The sequence below is a fragment of the Elephantulus edwardii genome, unplaced genomic scaffold (assembly GCF_000299155.1).
Source record: "Elephantulus edwardii isolate Elephantulus edwardi_28Jun2011 unplaced genomic scaffold, EleEdw1.0 scaffold00225, whole genome shotgun sequence".
In the NCBI taxonomy this organism is placed as follows: domain Eukaryota; kingdom Metazoa; phylum Chordata; class Mammalia; order Macroscelidea; family Macroscelididae; genus Elephantulus; species Elephantulus edwardii.
The window spans coordinates 2,642,488-2,658,764 of record NW_006399975.1 but is presented as its reverse complement, the minus strand read 5'-3'; the positions used below and the strand labels follow the sequence as shown (position 1 = coordinate 2,658,764).

At 36.2% G+C, this 16,277-nt stretch overlaps 1 protein-coding gene across 1 annotated transcript in view; it reads left to right on the top strand.

Moving 5' to 3' along the window:
- WDR72 (WD repeat domain 72) overlaps nt 1-16,277 on the top strand; it is a 271,665-nt gene that overhangs the window by 17,848 nt on the left and 237,540 nt on the right. Inside the window, exons 3-10 of the mRNA XM_006898252.1 lie at nt 1,469-1,547; nt 2,878-3,052; nt 3,875-3,948; nt 6,402-6,521; nt 7,489-7,634; nt 8,028-8,124; nt 12,205-12,346; nt 13,963-14,196. Of these exons, the coding sequence (XP_006898314.1) occupies nt 1,469-1,547; nt 2,878-3,052; nt 3,875-3,948; nt 6,402-6,521; nt 7,489-7,634; nt 8,028-8,124; nt 12,205-12,346; nt 13,963-14,196 (1,067 nt within the window). The remainder of the gene's footprint in view (nt 1-1,468; nt 1,548-2,877; nt 3,053-3,874; nt 3,949-6,401; nt 6,522-7,488; nt 7,635-8,027; nt 8,125-12,204; nt 12,347-13,962; nt 14,197-16,277) is intronic.

Below are 16,277 nucleotides of genomic sequence, written 5' to 3'. Positions count from 1 at the left end.
TTAGGGCTGTTGTACATAGGGTTGCTATGAGTCACAAGTGACTCGACGGCACATAACAACAACAACAACAATTTTCTATTAAGTTAGTAATCCTTATGGAAGCAAATTATTCCATATTTCCCTCACAGCTAGTGGATTTGATCCACAAACCTTTCATCAAGCTTTCTGAATCTGAGAATTCTTATCCCTTCTCTCCACACCTGTTTTCTTGAATTGCCTAGTCTTTTAGGTAACTGCAAATCATCTTTTAAAATAAATATAAAGAGAGTAAAACCCAATAAATAAAAAAAAACTATTGGATATTTCTAGAATGAAGTTTTCATCCTAGGTGCTTTTAGATATATCTAGGTGCTTTTGACGTTGGTATGTGTAATTCATGATGATATGACTGGTATGGGTAATTCATGATGGCTGTCCTATGAATGTTAGTGTGCTTTGCATAATATCCTTGGTCTCTGCCTTAGATTCCAATATTATTCGAGTTGCAACAACTGTAGATGCATCCAGACATTATTAGATATTATTTCGGGGGACAAAATCACTTTACAGTGAGAATAACTGATTTAGAATATTGAGTTTTAGCATGTTGTGAAAAACAAAAAAAGCCTGCAAAACATCACCAAGTGGCAGTAATAGTTAAACTTAACAGGACATGGAATTTTTTTCATAGCAGCTTCTTCCTAAAAATTAATAAATCTTCCCCTTTTCTTCTATGCATATTTGTGCACTGAAGCTGTCAAAATGAAAGAATATTGCTAAATAACTCAGAATTAGCCATTCTCGCCTTTGTAACTAGAAAACAGAGATACTTAAATGATACCGTATTTGGTATATTTTTAATGTCTTTTTATTGCAAATATAATCAGTTGAGCTCATAAACAATGTTTTTCTCAATATTAAAAAGCAAGCACGGTTTCAGGATGTATCTATTATTGGTCTTGTATTTCAGTTGAGAAGTAAAGAAAGAAACACTGCCGAAGAAAGACCAAATTTGGCCTCTTGGTGGCACTGTTTATTTTTAACAAAAATGATATTTCGACTCAGGACAATGCAGTTCTTGATGTATTATGCTTCTCAAAATATGTAGTTTTAAGTTCAATGAAATAAACCATTTTCAAGAGGATGTTGTTTCAATGGAAGGACAGTTGTACTGTCATTCTAACGACTCTGATGGCTGCGTCCCCACAATTTATTGTATGTTAGGTTGGCCCTAAAGTAAGGTTTGCAGGCTGGCAGCAGGGTGTAATTACCCAAACAAAAAGATACAGATACAGTATGTCATCCTCTCTCTGCTAATGACCACAACATTTTCTTGCCCAGTAATCTGTAACAAAAAGCCACATAAATGGTTAGGCGACACTTAGGCACAGCACTAAAGTAAAACTTGGTGGCAAAAAAAAAAAAAATAAAATTATTCCAGCCAATTGAGTGGAAATGACAAAGAATAATACCAAGTTATCTCTGCTAGGGAGATGTGTATTTGGAATGTCACCAATGGACAGTGCGTGGACCAGGCCACACTTCCTTTCAGGCACACCGCAATCTGTGTAAGTACCCGAACTCCCTTCTAAACGTGTCTGTGGTCTACAGCTGCCTCAGTGAATTTTCTAACAAGCACACCATTAAAGAAAGGTTTCCAGGGGGTATTATTTCCTTCAAAATATTTTATTTTGCAATCAGAGTAGAATATTTATCTCAATATTTATCAACTATCTTGACATTTTCCTGTCCTAATAGTTATTGAAACAATTTTTTTAAATCTTTTTTGTTTATGATTTTATTTCTTCCCAACATTGAAAAATTTGAAAGAGAGCTTTCTGAATTTTCTGTGCACACACACACACACACACACACACAAAGTAGAGAAAAATTTAGTCTTAATGATGTGCAGTTTTATAAAGAACAAAAATGAGCTTTTTCCAATTTTAGTCTACTTAGTGATTAGACTGTAATTTCTTAATTTGTTTTTATGAAACTAAAACAAAAAGCCAAGCCATAACTTCTGTAATTATGTCCCAATATTTCAACCAAATTTTATTACTTTTGGTAACTGGATTCCAAGGCATTGACAGTTTGCTTTGGTTTTCGTTCAGTCATGGCTTTCGTTTTCGTTCAGTCATGGCTTTCAGAGCTGATGACTTGCATTGCTACATCCACAAGCTCCTCCTTGTCTTTTCTTGGAACAAAGTTGTTCACAGTGAGTGAGTTCATGAAAGGTAGAATAATTCACTTGATCTTTGGTACAAACCGTTCACAAAACTTATTTGTCACAAGAACTCCTTAAATGTTCCTCACACGCTTGTATTTATTTGCCCAGTGTAGCTACTAGGTTAAGGAACCTGAGTTTGTCACTGTTTCTTAGTTTTACATATACAAAACAAAACAAAACAAAAAACAAATTGTCTTCAGGCCAGTTTCAGTTCATAGTGACTCTTCATTGAGTTTCTAAGACTATAAATTTGTTCGTGAGGAGACTACACAGCTTTCTCTCCTGGAGTAATTGATGGATTTGAAACAGTGACCTTGCAGCTAGCAGTCTGACACATTATATGCTATGCTGCCACGGCTCCTTTAGTTCCATGGAGCAAACCAGAAATAATACTTGTGAATTTTTCTTGATTTTGAGTAAGATTCCTTCTTCTCACAGTTCATCTTTTTTTCCCCCACAAAAATGAAGACATACAAATAAGAATAAAGTGCCAGATCAACATTTTGGGGAATAAAATAATTGAACTAAAGGTGGATGTTAGTAGCTCTTTCATCCACTACCTTCATTGAATAAATGATAAAACTAAACTCCAAAGAACTCTTAAACACAGCCAAAATTATGTTAGTTACTAATGACACAATTATGTTTTTGCTTTTGAATCCTATTAGTATTATCATTGCTCATCAAGGATGACAGGAGAAGGCTGGCTTCTGTGTTGTGGAGAATACCAAGATGTCCTCATAATAGATGCCAAAACTTTGGCCCCTGTTCATACTTTTACATCATCTCAGTCTCCTGATTGGATCAACTGTATGTGTATTGTTCATTCCGTGAGAATTCAAGGTAATAATTAAGAATTGTAGGACACTAAGACTTTTCATTCAGAGAACATCCACTTTGAAGAGTTTGTTAAATTATTGGTCAATAGTTAAGGATGCCTCTTTATGTTTACCTGGTAGTGGACATAGCTCAGAACAAGTAAAACTCAGAACACGAAAATCAGTGGTCCAATTTGTTGGAAATTGTGAGAGAAGATGGTGAAATGGCAAGGGGAAAATCTGGGTCTCCACGACCCAGTCCTACTTAGTACATTTTAAGAGTGATGAGGAGCTGTGTCTTTTGGATATAATAATGAAGATGATTCAGTGTCCGTAAAAAGTAAGGAACTATGGTGGCCTAGTAGTATGAAGCTGTGTTGCAATCCTGAAGGCACATGGTTTGAATCCACCAGCTACTCCATGGAAGAAGGATGGGCAGTCTCCTCCCGTGAGATAAATTATTTCTGAAAACCCACCCGTGAGTCAGCTATGGATCAGTTCCAACTTGATGGTATTCAACAACAAACAACAAGTGTTTATATAGGAAAAACAAGGCTGTTTGCTTCATTATTTCTGCATTTGAAAGGTGTGGTATTTCCACTACATTGTGAATGTTGCCATATGGTTCTGTTTCTACATACACGTTCTTATACATGGTGTTATTTGAAATTTTAAAGCAAATTTGGAACATGAGCTAAAATATTGCCTTTTTCATCAGTAAAATAAAGCAGAATGCTTGCCACCTACGCAGCCCTGCTTGGTCCTTAAATGACTAGCAGATAGTCTTTACAGGCACCAGTTCCAAGTGAGGTCTGCTGATATGTGACCTTTTTCCTTTTGACAGAAGATTCGCTCTTGGTGGTTTCAGTAGCTGGCGAGCTCAAAGTCTGGGATCTCTCTTCATCTATCAACAGCATTCAGGTTGGCTTGTGAATCCCGACTGTTTTTCATTCTTTTAAGTTATATTTAAAGATTATTAAGTAGCGAAAAGTGCATTGTTAAGTGTTCAAGTGATATGTTGTTGTTGGCCGTCAAACTGGAATCGACCCATGGCTGAGCCTCCGGCAAGTTTTCAGAGGCAGAGAATCACATAGGAAGAGACTGTCTGTCCTTTTCCCACAGATCATCTGGTGGACTCTAAACACATGCCTTTGGTATTAAAGTGCAGCTTCTTACTGCTAGGCCACCAGAGCTCCCTATTTTTGTATGTTGTTATTTTTTTTTGTGTACCGTCAAGTTGGAACTGACCCATAGCTGACCTGCCAGTGGGTTTTCAGAGACAGTTAATCACACAGGAGGAGATTGCCCATCGTTCTACAATGGAGCAACGGGTGGATTAGAACCATGTGCCTTTGGGATTGCAGTACAGCTTTCTGTCACTAAGCCACCAGTGCCATAGACTATTATCTATAAGAAATAATTAAAATAATATTATTGTGTAGTATTGTATTTTATTAGCCATATAATAATATTAAAATAATAAGAAGTGAGTAAAATTGTATCTTTTTAAAAATTTTGATCTCTCTGCCCAGAGAAAGGTATCGGTTATAACAATTGGATTGTATTCCTCCAGGTTTTTCTCTGTTCATTAGCAAATGTTTTTATCTACATAAATATACACATAAAGAAACTATCATAAAAGAATACTCACTGTCCGTACAGCAAAATGTCATTTTCCTTGGGGTGAGTGGGAGTAGAAATGACTATGATAAAACCAAGAGCCCTAACTCTTTGCCCTAACTGCAAATAATTAAGTACTTGACTAGTAGCTGAAAGTTTTGGTGGTTTGAACTGTCCTAGAGATACTTTAGAACACAGGACTGTGATACGTTTTTGAAATATCAAAAGCTTGGAAAACCCCGCGGATGAGTTCTGTTCTGCATACATGAGCCACCATGAGCTGGAATCGACTTGATGGCAATCAACAACAGCACTGAAAGGAGGTCTTCCATTAAGGGTGTAGCATGATATTCACTTGCTCCACCAGATCAAGCTGCAAGTTGAGATGAAGACAGACAAACAGCTGTAGGTAGTGTTCATGCTGGGGGCAGAATTGCTAGGTCAGTCCAAGGGAACACTGGGCTCTCTAGAAATGTTTTAGTTCAACAAACCATGATGTATTGGGGTACCAAGTCTGAAAAACGCTAACTCAGAATTATGGGTAAATTATTGAGAATTCAGCTTTTAACAAATGGATTGACATAATGACTGCAACAATAGGTTTGAACATGGTGGAGACTGTGAGAATGGCAAAGGATAGAGGAAAATTTCAATATGTTTTTAATAGGGTCACGGTGAGTCTTAATTGATTCTGCTACATATAACAGCAATGTGTGTTCAATATGTGAGCAATTCTTCTGTTTTTTCAAAACATTCTTTTCTACTTAAATAATTCAGCTATTGTTGTTGTTGCTATGTGTCGTAGAGTCACTGTGATTCATAGCGACCCTATGTACAACAGCCCTAAACCCTACTCTATCCTGTGCCAATCGCACTGCCTCTGACACACCCATCCCGATTCCCCCACTCACTGAATCAATCCACCTCATAGAGGGCCTTCCCCTCCTGCGCTGTCCCTCCACCCTCCCAAGCATGATGTCCCTCTCCAAGGACCTGTCCCTCCTTACAACATGTCCAAAGTATGTCAGATGAAGCCCCAGAATCCTTGCCTCCAAGAAGCAGCTTGGTTTAACCCTCTCCAGGATGAATCTGTTTGTTTTCTTGGCAGTCCATGGTATATGCAATACTCTTCTCCAGCACCACAGTTCAAAGGCATCAATTCTTCTATCCTCCCTAGTCATTGTTCAACTCTCTGATGCATAACAAGTGATTTCAAAGACCAAAACCTGTATCCGATGCACCTTAGTCTCCAGAGTAACACCATTGCTCTTCAGTAACCTGGAGAGGTCCCTAACAGCAGACTTTCCCATCACAATACGTCTTTTAATTTCCTGGCTACTGGTGCCAAGAGTGTTGACCGTGGAGCCAAGCAGACTAAAGTTGTTAACAATCTCAATCTCTTCACCATCCATCCTGATGCTGCCAATTGGTCCAGTGGTGAACAGGGTTTTATTCTCCTTATTTGTTCTGTTTTTCAGTTAGCATGTCTCAAAATTAGTAACTTCTCTGAATCTACACAGCATAGTCATCATACTGATTGCTTTTTGAATGGTAGCTATAATGATACCTTAGATTCGAGAGAATCCTGCTCACAGAATCTTTTGCAAACATCTTTGTTCAGACAATAAAGGAAAACTAAAGAACTTTTCATGTGATAATAATGAGAGGATCTAATCAGGGGTAAAGGTGCACATCTTTTTGTGATCACATTAGGTAGTAGTAATTAATAGAAAATGTTTTCATTCCTTTTAAAGGAAAAGCAAGATGTTTATGAAAAAGAATCCAAGTCTCTGGACTCTCTGAACTGCCAGACAATCCGATTTTGCCCATATACAGAAAGACTTCTGCTTGTGGTATTTTCAAAATGTTGGAAGGTATGATAGAATAACATTATAACTACCAGTGACATAAATGTCATCTGTTTGTCTTCAGTACAAGTCTTTTTTAAAAAATTGTTTTAATTAATCAGTACAAGTCTTTTAAAAATATGATTTAAATATTGCCCAAATTCTATAATATTTTTCTCAGAACCTAACATTTCTGTCTTTTGTACTGATATTTTTTCAAATTTCCACACCATGTGTTCAGCGTCTTTGCTTCCCAGGACAGTGTGAGTTTTCTAGCATACCTAATTTAATTAATACCAACCATAATAACAACAATAAACATTTACCTCTTAGTTGGCAGGATATGCTACCTTCACTTCATGAGTAGAAAGACAGCATTTTTCACTTGCACAGACTAATCATCTTTTTAGACTGTTTCTGCTTTGACACTGCTTTTGTTTTTACTAAATATGCATTTTTCTTTCATATAAATATATCCGCTGGCTAATTCAAGAAAAAGAGCACCAAGAAGTGACTATTATTTGGTACTTCTTTTCCTTCAGTATCTCATAAAGGTGCATCAGTTATGAAAACTGATTAAGAAATTAAGAAATATTGTCTTACCTGCGTGATAATAATAACTTTTTGAGCACTATGTTAGTGTAATAAAGAATTTCTGTTGTAGACGATCTTTATATAATAGATAGTCAAATGCTAAACTTGAACCACATACTTAGAAAAAAAAAGTTATGTAGACATTTGGGAATTTATTTAGTTAGTTATTTGCTTAATTTTAAAATTATTTAGCCAGAAACCTTGCATGAGAAAATGTAGAACAATAAATGCTAGTAAAATATCAACTTGACACAGTGAGACCTGTTTTGCTGATGATGTTCCTATATTCATACCACCATCTAAATAAATAGTCTTTGTAAGCATAATTTATCTTTTATCTCAATGGAAGACTGTAGATTGTAAGCTTCTCTTACTGTCTGTCGTTAACGTTTTGTTTTAGGTCTATGATTATTGTGATTTTTCCCTCCTGTGGACTGAAGTTACGACAAGTGGGCAGTTCTTTGCTGGTGGGGAGGTACTTGCTGCTCACAGAATTATCATCTGGACAGAAGATGGTCACAGTTATATCTATCAGCTGCTGAACAGGTGGGCTCAGATGGGCGCAGCATACAAAACATTCAGGTAGAAAATGAACTTTGGGAGGTTTATTATGGAAAAATCCCTGCATGCTGTCCATGATCAAAAACCAGAACAAAACAACTTTGGCACTAGAAGATTTACCCTGGGCTTGGTAGGCTTCAGCTTTTGTATAAAACAGCAGGGGATGAAGGAATGAGATTAACCATGTATAGCTTGTACAGCTGGTGCTGGGTTTTCAAAAAGTCACTTGTAATTATTACCCAACAATTTCTAACTAGAGTTTAGAAACTTGAATGGTACCATCCGGCTCTTGAAAGCCAAAGGAAACACACATACGTACACACAAATGAATAAAGAACTCCAAAGTTCTAAACTTGGTTTTTTATTTTTGTCATGTAGTGGGCTTTCAAAAAGCATATACCCTGCTGATGGAAGAGTACTTAAAGAGACCATTTATCCTCATTTACTCTGCTCTACTTCTGTGCAAGAAAATAAGGTAATACGAGAATAGAGTGACTGTGTCTAAGTGTTGCTTTGTCTGTAACAGAGTTGGGCTTGAAAAAATGGAACTGAAGCATCCCATCAAATTGTTAGCAAGAAAATCAAGTCTAATTGTTAATGGCTACTGAAGAGAAAACTGTGTCTTTAAAAATTCTTTAATTTTTATGCCTGATGGACTAAATGATACATTTTAATGTAGTAAAGCTATAAATGCTAAAAAGGACAGTAAGAACTAAAAATCTTACTTTCACCACCATAACATACTTCAGGCAATTAAGAAAATATTTTTTTATATTAACTTGGATGCTTTCAACTACTTATGGGTGTTATAAGAATATTACAATCATTACCTTTATATTCTTCACCTAAATTCACTAATCATTGAAATTTTTCCACATTGCTTGTTTTTTTCTAAATATAAATATACATGTGTGTATATATAGTATTTACCTATACACACATATATGTAAACACACACATATAGATTGAAATACTTAGTCACACACATAAAAACTCCTATTCATTTTCCACTGGCCCTTCTGAAAGATAGGTTGGCATAACATTCCTAATATTTAGTATTTCTATTTTCAAATTTTATGATATAGGATTGTGCCTTATCTTTCTCCCCCATCTTAACTATGTATTGAAATAATTTTCATACAAATTGAAGTATTTTAAGTAAATTTCCTTAGTGTAAAAGAAACAATCCTAAAAGAAAGTTGGTGCTATAAATGCAATTTTATAACTTGACTGAATTATATCTTTCATACTCTACAAAAACAAATGCTTTTTACTATGTTTTAATAGTGTTATCCAAAGAGGTGTATTATTTTTTTAGCCTATTATACTTAGTCATCAGATAATTATAAAGAAATATGCTTAAAGAGGATTGAGGAGTTTGGAATTTTTTTAAAATTTTTTTTTAACAGAATAATGGTTTGCTTAGTTGAGCAGCATAACTATTGGAAATCCTATATTCCAATGACTTGCCCTTTCATGTATCTGTAGTATTTTGCTGCAGAAGCTTGATTATGAGCTGTTAGCCTAAAGTTAGAATACAGTGTCACTGGGGCACAGATCCACCCAGAACCTTGGCATCAGGATCTATTCTAAAATTATTTGTGGGTGACACTGGAGCTTTGTTTCTCTCTTATCACAAAAGTATTGTGGTAAATTGAGAAAGGAACTTTTAGTTATATTTTTTAAGATCTGTTCTTTGTTCTTTTCTTTCCTTTCTGTTTTACCACTAGAGAAAGGACACAAATCTTATAAGGAGCTGCCTGCTTTGTTTCTCAAAATGTGAAAATAATTCTTATTGGCTTGATTAAGAACTATCACCTAAAAGTTCATCATACTTTTTAAAAGTTCTTACCCACAGCTGTTTCTGTACCTTATAAGTTAGGACGGCCTATAAGCTAGTGAAATAGGAATAATCCGAAATTAAAAGAAGTTGTTTTATCCATCATTAGAGACCCTTGGGTTTTGGCTTTCCAGAAAGCAGAAATCAGAAATTATTTAAAAAATCACAAGTATCCACTATAAGAATTCTTAGTTTTGCAGTCAGTCAGCAGATAAAGGCATAGTGATGGATGGGAGATCGAATTGACAGACACATTGAGTTAAAAAGAATGCTCTCTAATCATGAAGAATTACCCTGAACTAATACTAGGGAATAATCAGAATTCACATGAGTGAGGAGCTATAACTAGAGAGGGAACTACATGTATTTTTTTTTTTATATTTTTTAAATTTCCACAATAGTAAGTTGTGATACTAGAAGCAGCGTGTCTGCTGATAGGGTTCTAGGAGCAGGAATGAGGCCCAGTCCTTCTCTTGTCTATGTTTTGTGGGCCTCCCTATCTTTACATCACAGCTGATGCTTGTTGTGATCTGTGGTAGGGGTTCTGGCTTTTGCGAAGGCAGTAAAAGTCTCAAGCAGAGAATAAAACTGCAGTGCTGAAGTGTAACAGTGAGGTAGAAACAGACTGAAACTTGGAAATAAGAAAGTGGGTTCATCAACTGAATAATAAGGATGACAATAGTGATAGGTAACTTTTACTGAGTCCTTATCATCATCAAACATACAAACTACTTATTATCTATCTATCTATCTATCTATCTATCTATTTTTCATTTCAATGAACATCTACAGAGGTTTTGGAATTCCATTCATTCACTGTTGCAACCTTCTCCTCGCCCCCCCCTCCCTTTGCTCCTCTCCTTCAAAAACAAAAATCCCTCATTGGTACACAATCCCTCCCGCACATCCCCCAACCACACCCCCAACCCCAAATATAATCCACTCTGCAACCCTCATTCCGTACTCTTACGATAAACATAATGTCCTAAAATATAATACTTTTAAACTATTCTCTCCCCCATAGACCTCAAAGCCGTAAACATATTTCATTCAGTTTTTCTCAGTCTTACCCCCACCCCGATGTCAGCCTCATTCTACAACAGTGGCACCATATAGCATTTGTCTCTTTGTGAAGATAAAATAGATGAATGGGACCTTCTAAGAATCAAATCCCTATGCACATCCAGAAACTTCTCTAACAGGGTAAAAAGGGAAGCCACAGACTGGGAAAAAGTGTTTGGTAATGACATGTCAGATAAGGGACTTATATCTAGAACTTATAAAGTACTTGAGCACCACAACAAGATAAAGGTAAATAATCCAATTGAAAAATGGGTACAGGATATGAACAGACACTTCACCAAGGAAGACATTCAAGCTAACTCTTTTGCTTCAGTCCCCACCATTACCTCATTTTGGAACTAATGTTCAGAGAGAATTCACAAAGATTTGAATCCAAGCACTCTTGCCGCTAATTCTGGTTTACATCTTCAGAGTGAGTTTCTCAGTTGAGAAATGGATACCAAGAACAAGTAATATTTCTTGTGCATGTCCTAAATACTAAGCACCTTGCATTTTTCAACTCATTAACCTTCACTACAATCTCATATAAAAGCAACCAGCTAGTGGCTTTCAAGTCAATTCCAACTTGTGCTTTATTCTTCTTTTTTTCTTTTTCTTTTTTTTTTACGGTTGGCATAATGAAATGCAGCAATGTTAAGTCAGATGCCCAAATTAAATAACTCGCTATTTTACTAGAACAAATAATATATGCAAAACCAGGATTTGAATAGGCCTGCAGTTTGAAGTCAAACTGACAAGTTTGCTTCAAATTTTATAAGGACATTTTTAGTCTTGAATCAGAGATTTTGGTTTTTCTTCCATTGAATTTTATCTGGGAAGTAAATGGGGAAATTCCAATTGTTTAACTGCTAAATCTTGTTTTTCTATTTGAAAACAGTGGCTATCTCTACCTTGTAGTTAGATAGTTTCAGGGGACAGCAATCAAGGTCAATTGGTCATTATCCACAAAGACAATGTTCTACATTCTACTCTGGTGAGTAGTGACTAGGGTCTTTAAAGCTTTAGCATGCCATCTGAAGTGTGACTCTTGATCTCTCTGTGTTTAGAACAAAGAGAGGAAAGAAAAGCAAGGATGCCTAGGAATAACATTAGTCCACTAATGGACTACACGAACTTCAACCTCAACAACTCTAAGACTAGAAAAACTACATTGTGCTCAACTATCTAGTTGATTCAAAAACAGGGGGGGGGGGAGAGAATCAACGTAGAAGGTCCTGGACTGGGCAGGCAAAAAAGTGGAACAATAATCAAACAAATAACCCAACAAACCACCACATAAAAATGGTCTGGCTTTCTGTAGAACCAGCGAAGTAAATATTCTCTGAGTTTATGGCCCTTAGTCACCCTTTTAAGCTAGAACAAAATTCACTTATGTGGCTAAAATTTCAGTCTTACTTATAAGGTGAGTAATAACACCAGGGAGGCACTAACTCCTTAGAATAAGCAACCTCATGAGAGAAAAGGGGTAGCATTTGCCCAAGGATAAAGCACAGAAGGCAGGAAGGAGTAGAAGAGAAAGGATAATGGAAATAATAATCACTGGGGGAAGTCGGAAGAGTGTGATTACATTGTGGGTATTATAATTAATGTAAAAAAAACACACAAAAAAAGTAATTCTTTGTTTCTGACCAGAGCTTTCCCTTTGTTATGGGCTACATGAATGAAAGGAAAGAGCCCTTTTATAAAGTCCTTTTCTCTGGAGAAGTCTCAGGAAGAATTACTTTGTGGCACATCCCAGATGTTCCTGTTTCCAAATTTGATGGTTCTCCAAGAGGTAAAACAGCTTTCATTGTAATGTGATGTCTACTGCCAAGAAAACAAATAAGTCCGTTTTGGAGAGATTGAAACCAAGTCTCTCCTTGGAGGCTAGGATTTTTTGAAGCTCCATCTCACATTCTTTGGGCACATGGCCAGGAGAGACTAGTCTTTGGAGAAGGACATCATGCTCAGAAGGGTGGAGGGACAGTGCAGGAGAGGAAGACCCCAGATGAGATGGATTGATATAGTATTTGGGGAAAATGTGAGTTGGTGTGTCGAAATTAGGGATATTGGCTCTGGAAAGGGAAAGGTTCAGAGCTGCTGTAAATATATGGTCGTTATATGTCACAGGCAACTCAACAGCACATAAAATATAAAAGCAGCAAAAACATACTATATTGGTTGTTTTCTATTTAAGCCTCTTGTTAAGAGTGAACAAGACCTCAGGGAGGGCCTTTGTACTTAAAAGTTGGTTGTTATTATATTTTGGAGAAACATTCTTATAAGTGATACAACACTCTTCTGTCAATATGCTGTATTGAGGTAACCTGGGGTTGCTGAGATGCTGAATGTTGTGCTGGTGGGGTGTCAAATGCCATTACCCCTGGTGGACAGTATTTGGTGGAGCTTCCAGTTTGAGACAGGTTTGGAAGCACAAGTGGCATCCACTTTCTAAACAACATGCCTCTGGAAACTCTATGAACTTTGATAAATGACGATAATTATAGAAATGCTTTAGGCCTTTTGTTCATAGGGTTTCTATGAGTCGTGCTAAACTCGACAACAATCAACAACAACAACTGAGATTTTGTTTACAATGGTATTTGTGTTTTCCTATGTTCTTTGTAAGATTTTTTTCTACCATTATCATGAAATTATTCTTACTATGTTAGCTAAAATATGCACCTATATAAGCAAGTATAAACATTATTCTCGTACATCTTACATAACAGTACAACTGATACAGCTCAAATTGATGTCAGTTTAACATACTCATGAGGCCAGCTTTATAAAAGTATTTCCTTGCTCCTGAGAATTAGGTATGACTTTGAAATATTCAGTTCTTAATATCTACAGACATCCTATTTCTTCGTAAGGAGCTGTGCTGCAGTCCCAAACTATGCAGTTCGAATCATTACTTGCTTCATGGGAGAAGGATAGGCAATCTTCTCATTTGATTAACTGTAAAACCACCAGAGGGTCAGCTATGGGTCTTTTCCAACTTGATGATACACAAACCAATAATTAAGCATTGCTTAGTTTTCCTCTTAACTTGCCAATGCAAGTAGAAAACCCATAGTATCAGTCTACTATTTCACATCACTGTAGGAATTTCCTAGTATTTTCCATTGACCTAAGTCTCAAGTGAATTAAAAAATCACACTGTTACATATTAGATGTTAATATTAGAAAAACACCTTCTTTTTAAATGTACCTATTCTTCTGGACTTTGGGAGGACACAAAACCAATACAGTAAGATTTTGAATGAAGAGAATTATTGATAAGAGGACTCTTCTCCCTTAATACAGCAAGGATCTCTTTGAGGCTCTCAGGGATGGTACATTGACAATATTTTCCATATTTATGTGATTTAAATAGAATTTTTTTTCTTCTTCTTAATTTTCTTTTAGAGATTCCAATAAGTACCACCTGGACCCTTCAAGATAATTTTGATAAGCATCATGCCATGTCACAGAGTATTATTGACCATCTTTCTGGGACTGGGGCTACAGTGGTCACTTCATCAGAGTATGTTCCAAGTCTTGATAAACTCATATGTGGTTGTGAAGATGGAAGAATTTTCATTACACAAGCTTTGAATGCTGCCAAAGCAGGACTTCTGGAAGGCGGTTCTTTATTAAAAGGTCACTGAATTTTATTTGACCTTATTTATTTAATTTATATAAGCATCAACTTCAACAAGCATTATTAAAGATGATAGTAAAGATTTAAACATTTGCTGACATTTCCTGGTATATCTGCACACATTTTGTCTTTAAAGTAAAATATACGTAAGATTAAAACTAAACCAAGACAAGCAGATTATACAATAAGAAATATTTTTTGCTTTTAATAATCCTATTCTTTTACACTGCAGGCACCTGCAAATAACAGTTTCTATAAGTGCATTGCAATAGATCAACATGCATTCTTTTAACTATATGACACTAATGAGAAAATATAATACACATTTCACCTAAACACTGTATTTGAAAAACCTTAATATCTTGAAGAACTTTCTTTAATTTAGATGTCAAATAATATTTAAAATTTAGTTTTAGTTAAATTGTTTTAGGCTTGTAGGTTTTGATTATCACAAAAATATAGAATTGACTATCTTTGTACATATGTGGTATGTTTGTAAGAGTGTAATTCTAGTGACCCTATGAGTACATATGTGTAGTAAGATAGTTATTATACATTTACAGAGAATTGCAATATCTAAGTTTATGTGAATTTTTGTTTTTGAAAATAGTTCTAAAATGTTCTGCAAAGAGATTACCTCCATATATGTGCATATTTACTATCACTTTAATGAGAACAGAGCAGGGAAACACTGCATGGTTCAAAATCAAGAAGGGAGTGCATCAGGGATGTGTCTTGTCTCCATACCTTTTCAAACGATATGCAGAACAGATAATTCAGGAGGCTGGGCTTTAAGAGGATGAATGTGGCATCAGGATTGGAGGAAGACTTGTCAACAACCCATGTTACGCAGATGACACAACCTTGCTTGCTGAAACTGAGGAGGACCTGAAACATGTGCTGCATAAGGTTAAGAACTGCAGCCTTAAGTATGGATTGAAGCTCAACATCAAGGCAAAGATTCTCATCACTGGACCAATTGATAACACCATGATCGATGGAGAAGAGATTGAGGTTGTGAATAGTTAAGCTTGTTTAGCTCCACAATCAACATTTTTGGCACCAGTAGTCAGGAAATCAAAAGGTGAATTGCATTTGATAAATCTGCTGTTAGAGATCTTCCCATAGTACTGAGAAGCAATGATGTCAGTCTAGAGACTAAAGTGGGCCTGATCCAATCCACGGTCTTTGCAATTACTTGCTTTGTATCAGAGATCTGGATAAAGACTAAGGATGATAGAAGAAGAATTGATGCCTTTGAGTTGTGGTGCTTGAAAAGAGTCTTGAACATTCCATGGCCTGCCATGAAAACAAATATGTCTGTCAGAGAGGGTGAAAGCAAGTTTCTCTTTGGAGGCTATGATTTTGAAGCTCTGGCTTACATACTTTGTGCATGTGGCCAGGAGAGGCTAATCCTTGGAGAAGGACATTATGCTCAGAAGGGTGGAGGGACAGCACAGGAGAGGAAGACACTTGATGAGATGGACGGATACAGTAACTAGGACCATTAGGGTAGCTGTGAAGGAATTAGTGAGACTGGCTTAGGACAGGACAGGCTTAAGAGCTATTGTACATAAGGTTGCTATGAGTCGCAGGTGATTTGACATCACAAAACAACAACTAGCAGAATACTACTCTCCCCAAATGGTTGCTTAAATAGTGTATTATTAAACATTTTAATCTTTGCCAGTCACAAAAAAGAGTATCTTGTTTAAATGTTTATTTTTTCATTATTAGAGTGAACAAAAATAGAAAAATCTTCTTGCCTGTGATTTATAACCTGAGAAACCCAATGGAAAGTTATCTATGAATGGGTTCCAATTCAATTGTCTTTGTTGCTAAGTCACGTCGAATTGTAGACGACTCATAGAGACTTCATGAATGAAAGACCTGAGTACTGTTTATAGAGTTCCCAGAGGCAAGCCATTTCAGAAGTGGATGCTACTCCTGCTTCCAAGCTTGTTTTAATCAGGAAGCTCCACCAAACACTGTCCATCATGGGTAACCATTATCATATTTGGCACATGAGTGTCACAGTGTTTAGCATCACAGCAACCACGAGTTATCTCCGTACAGAAAT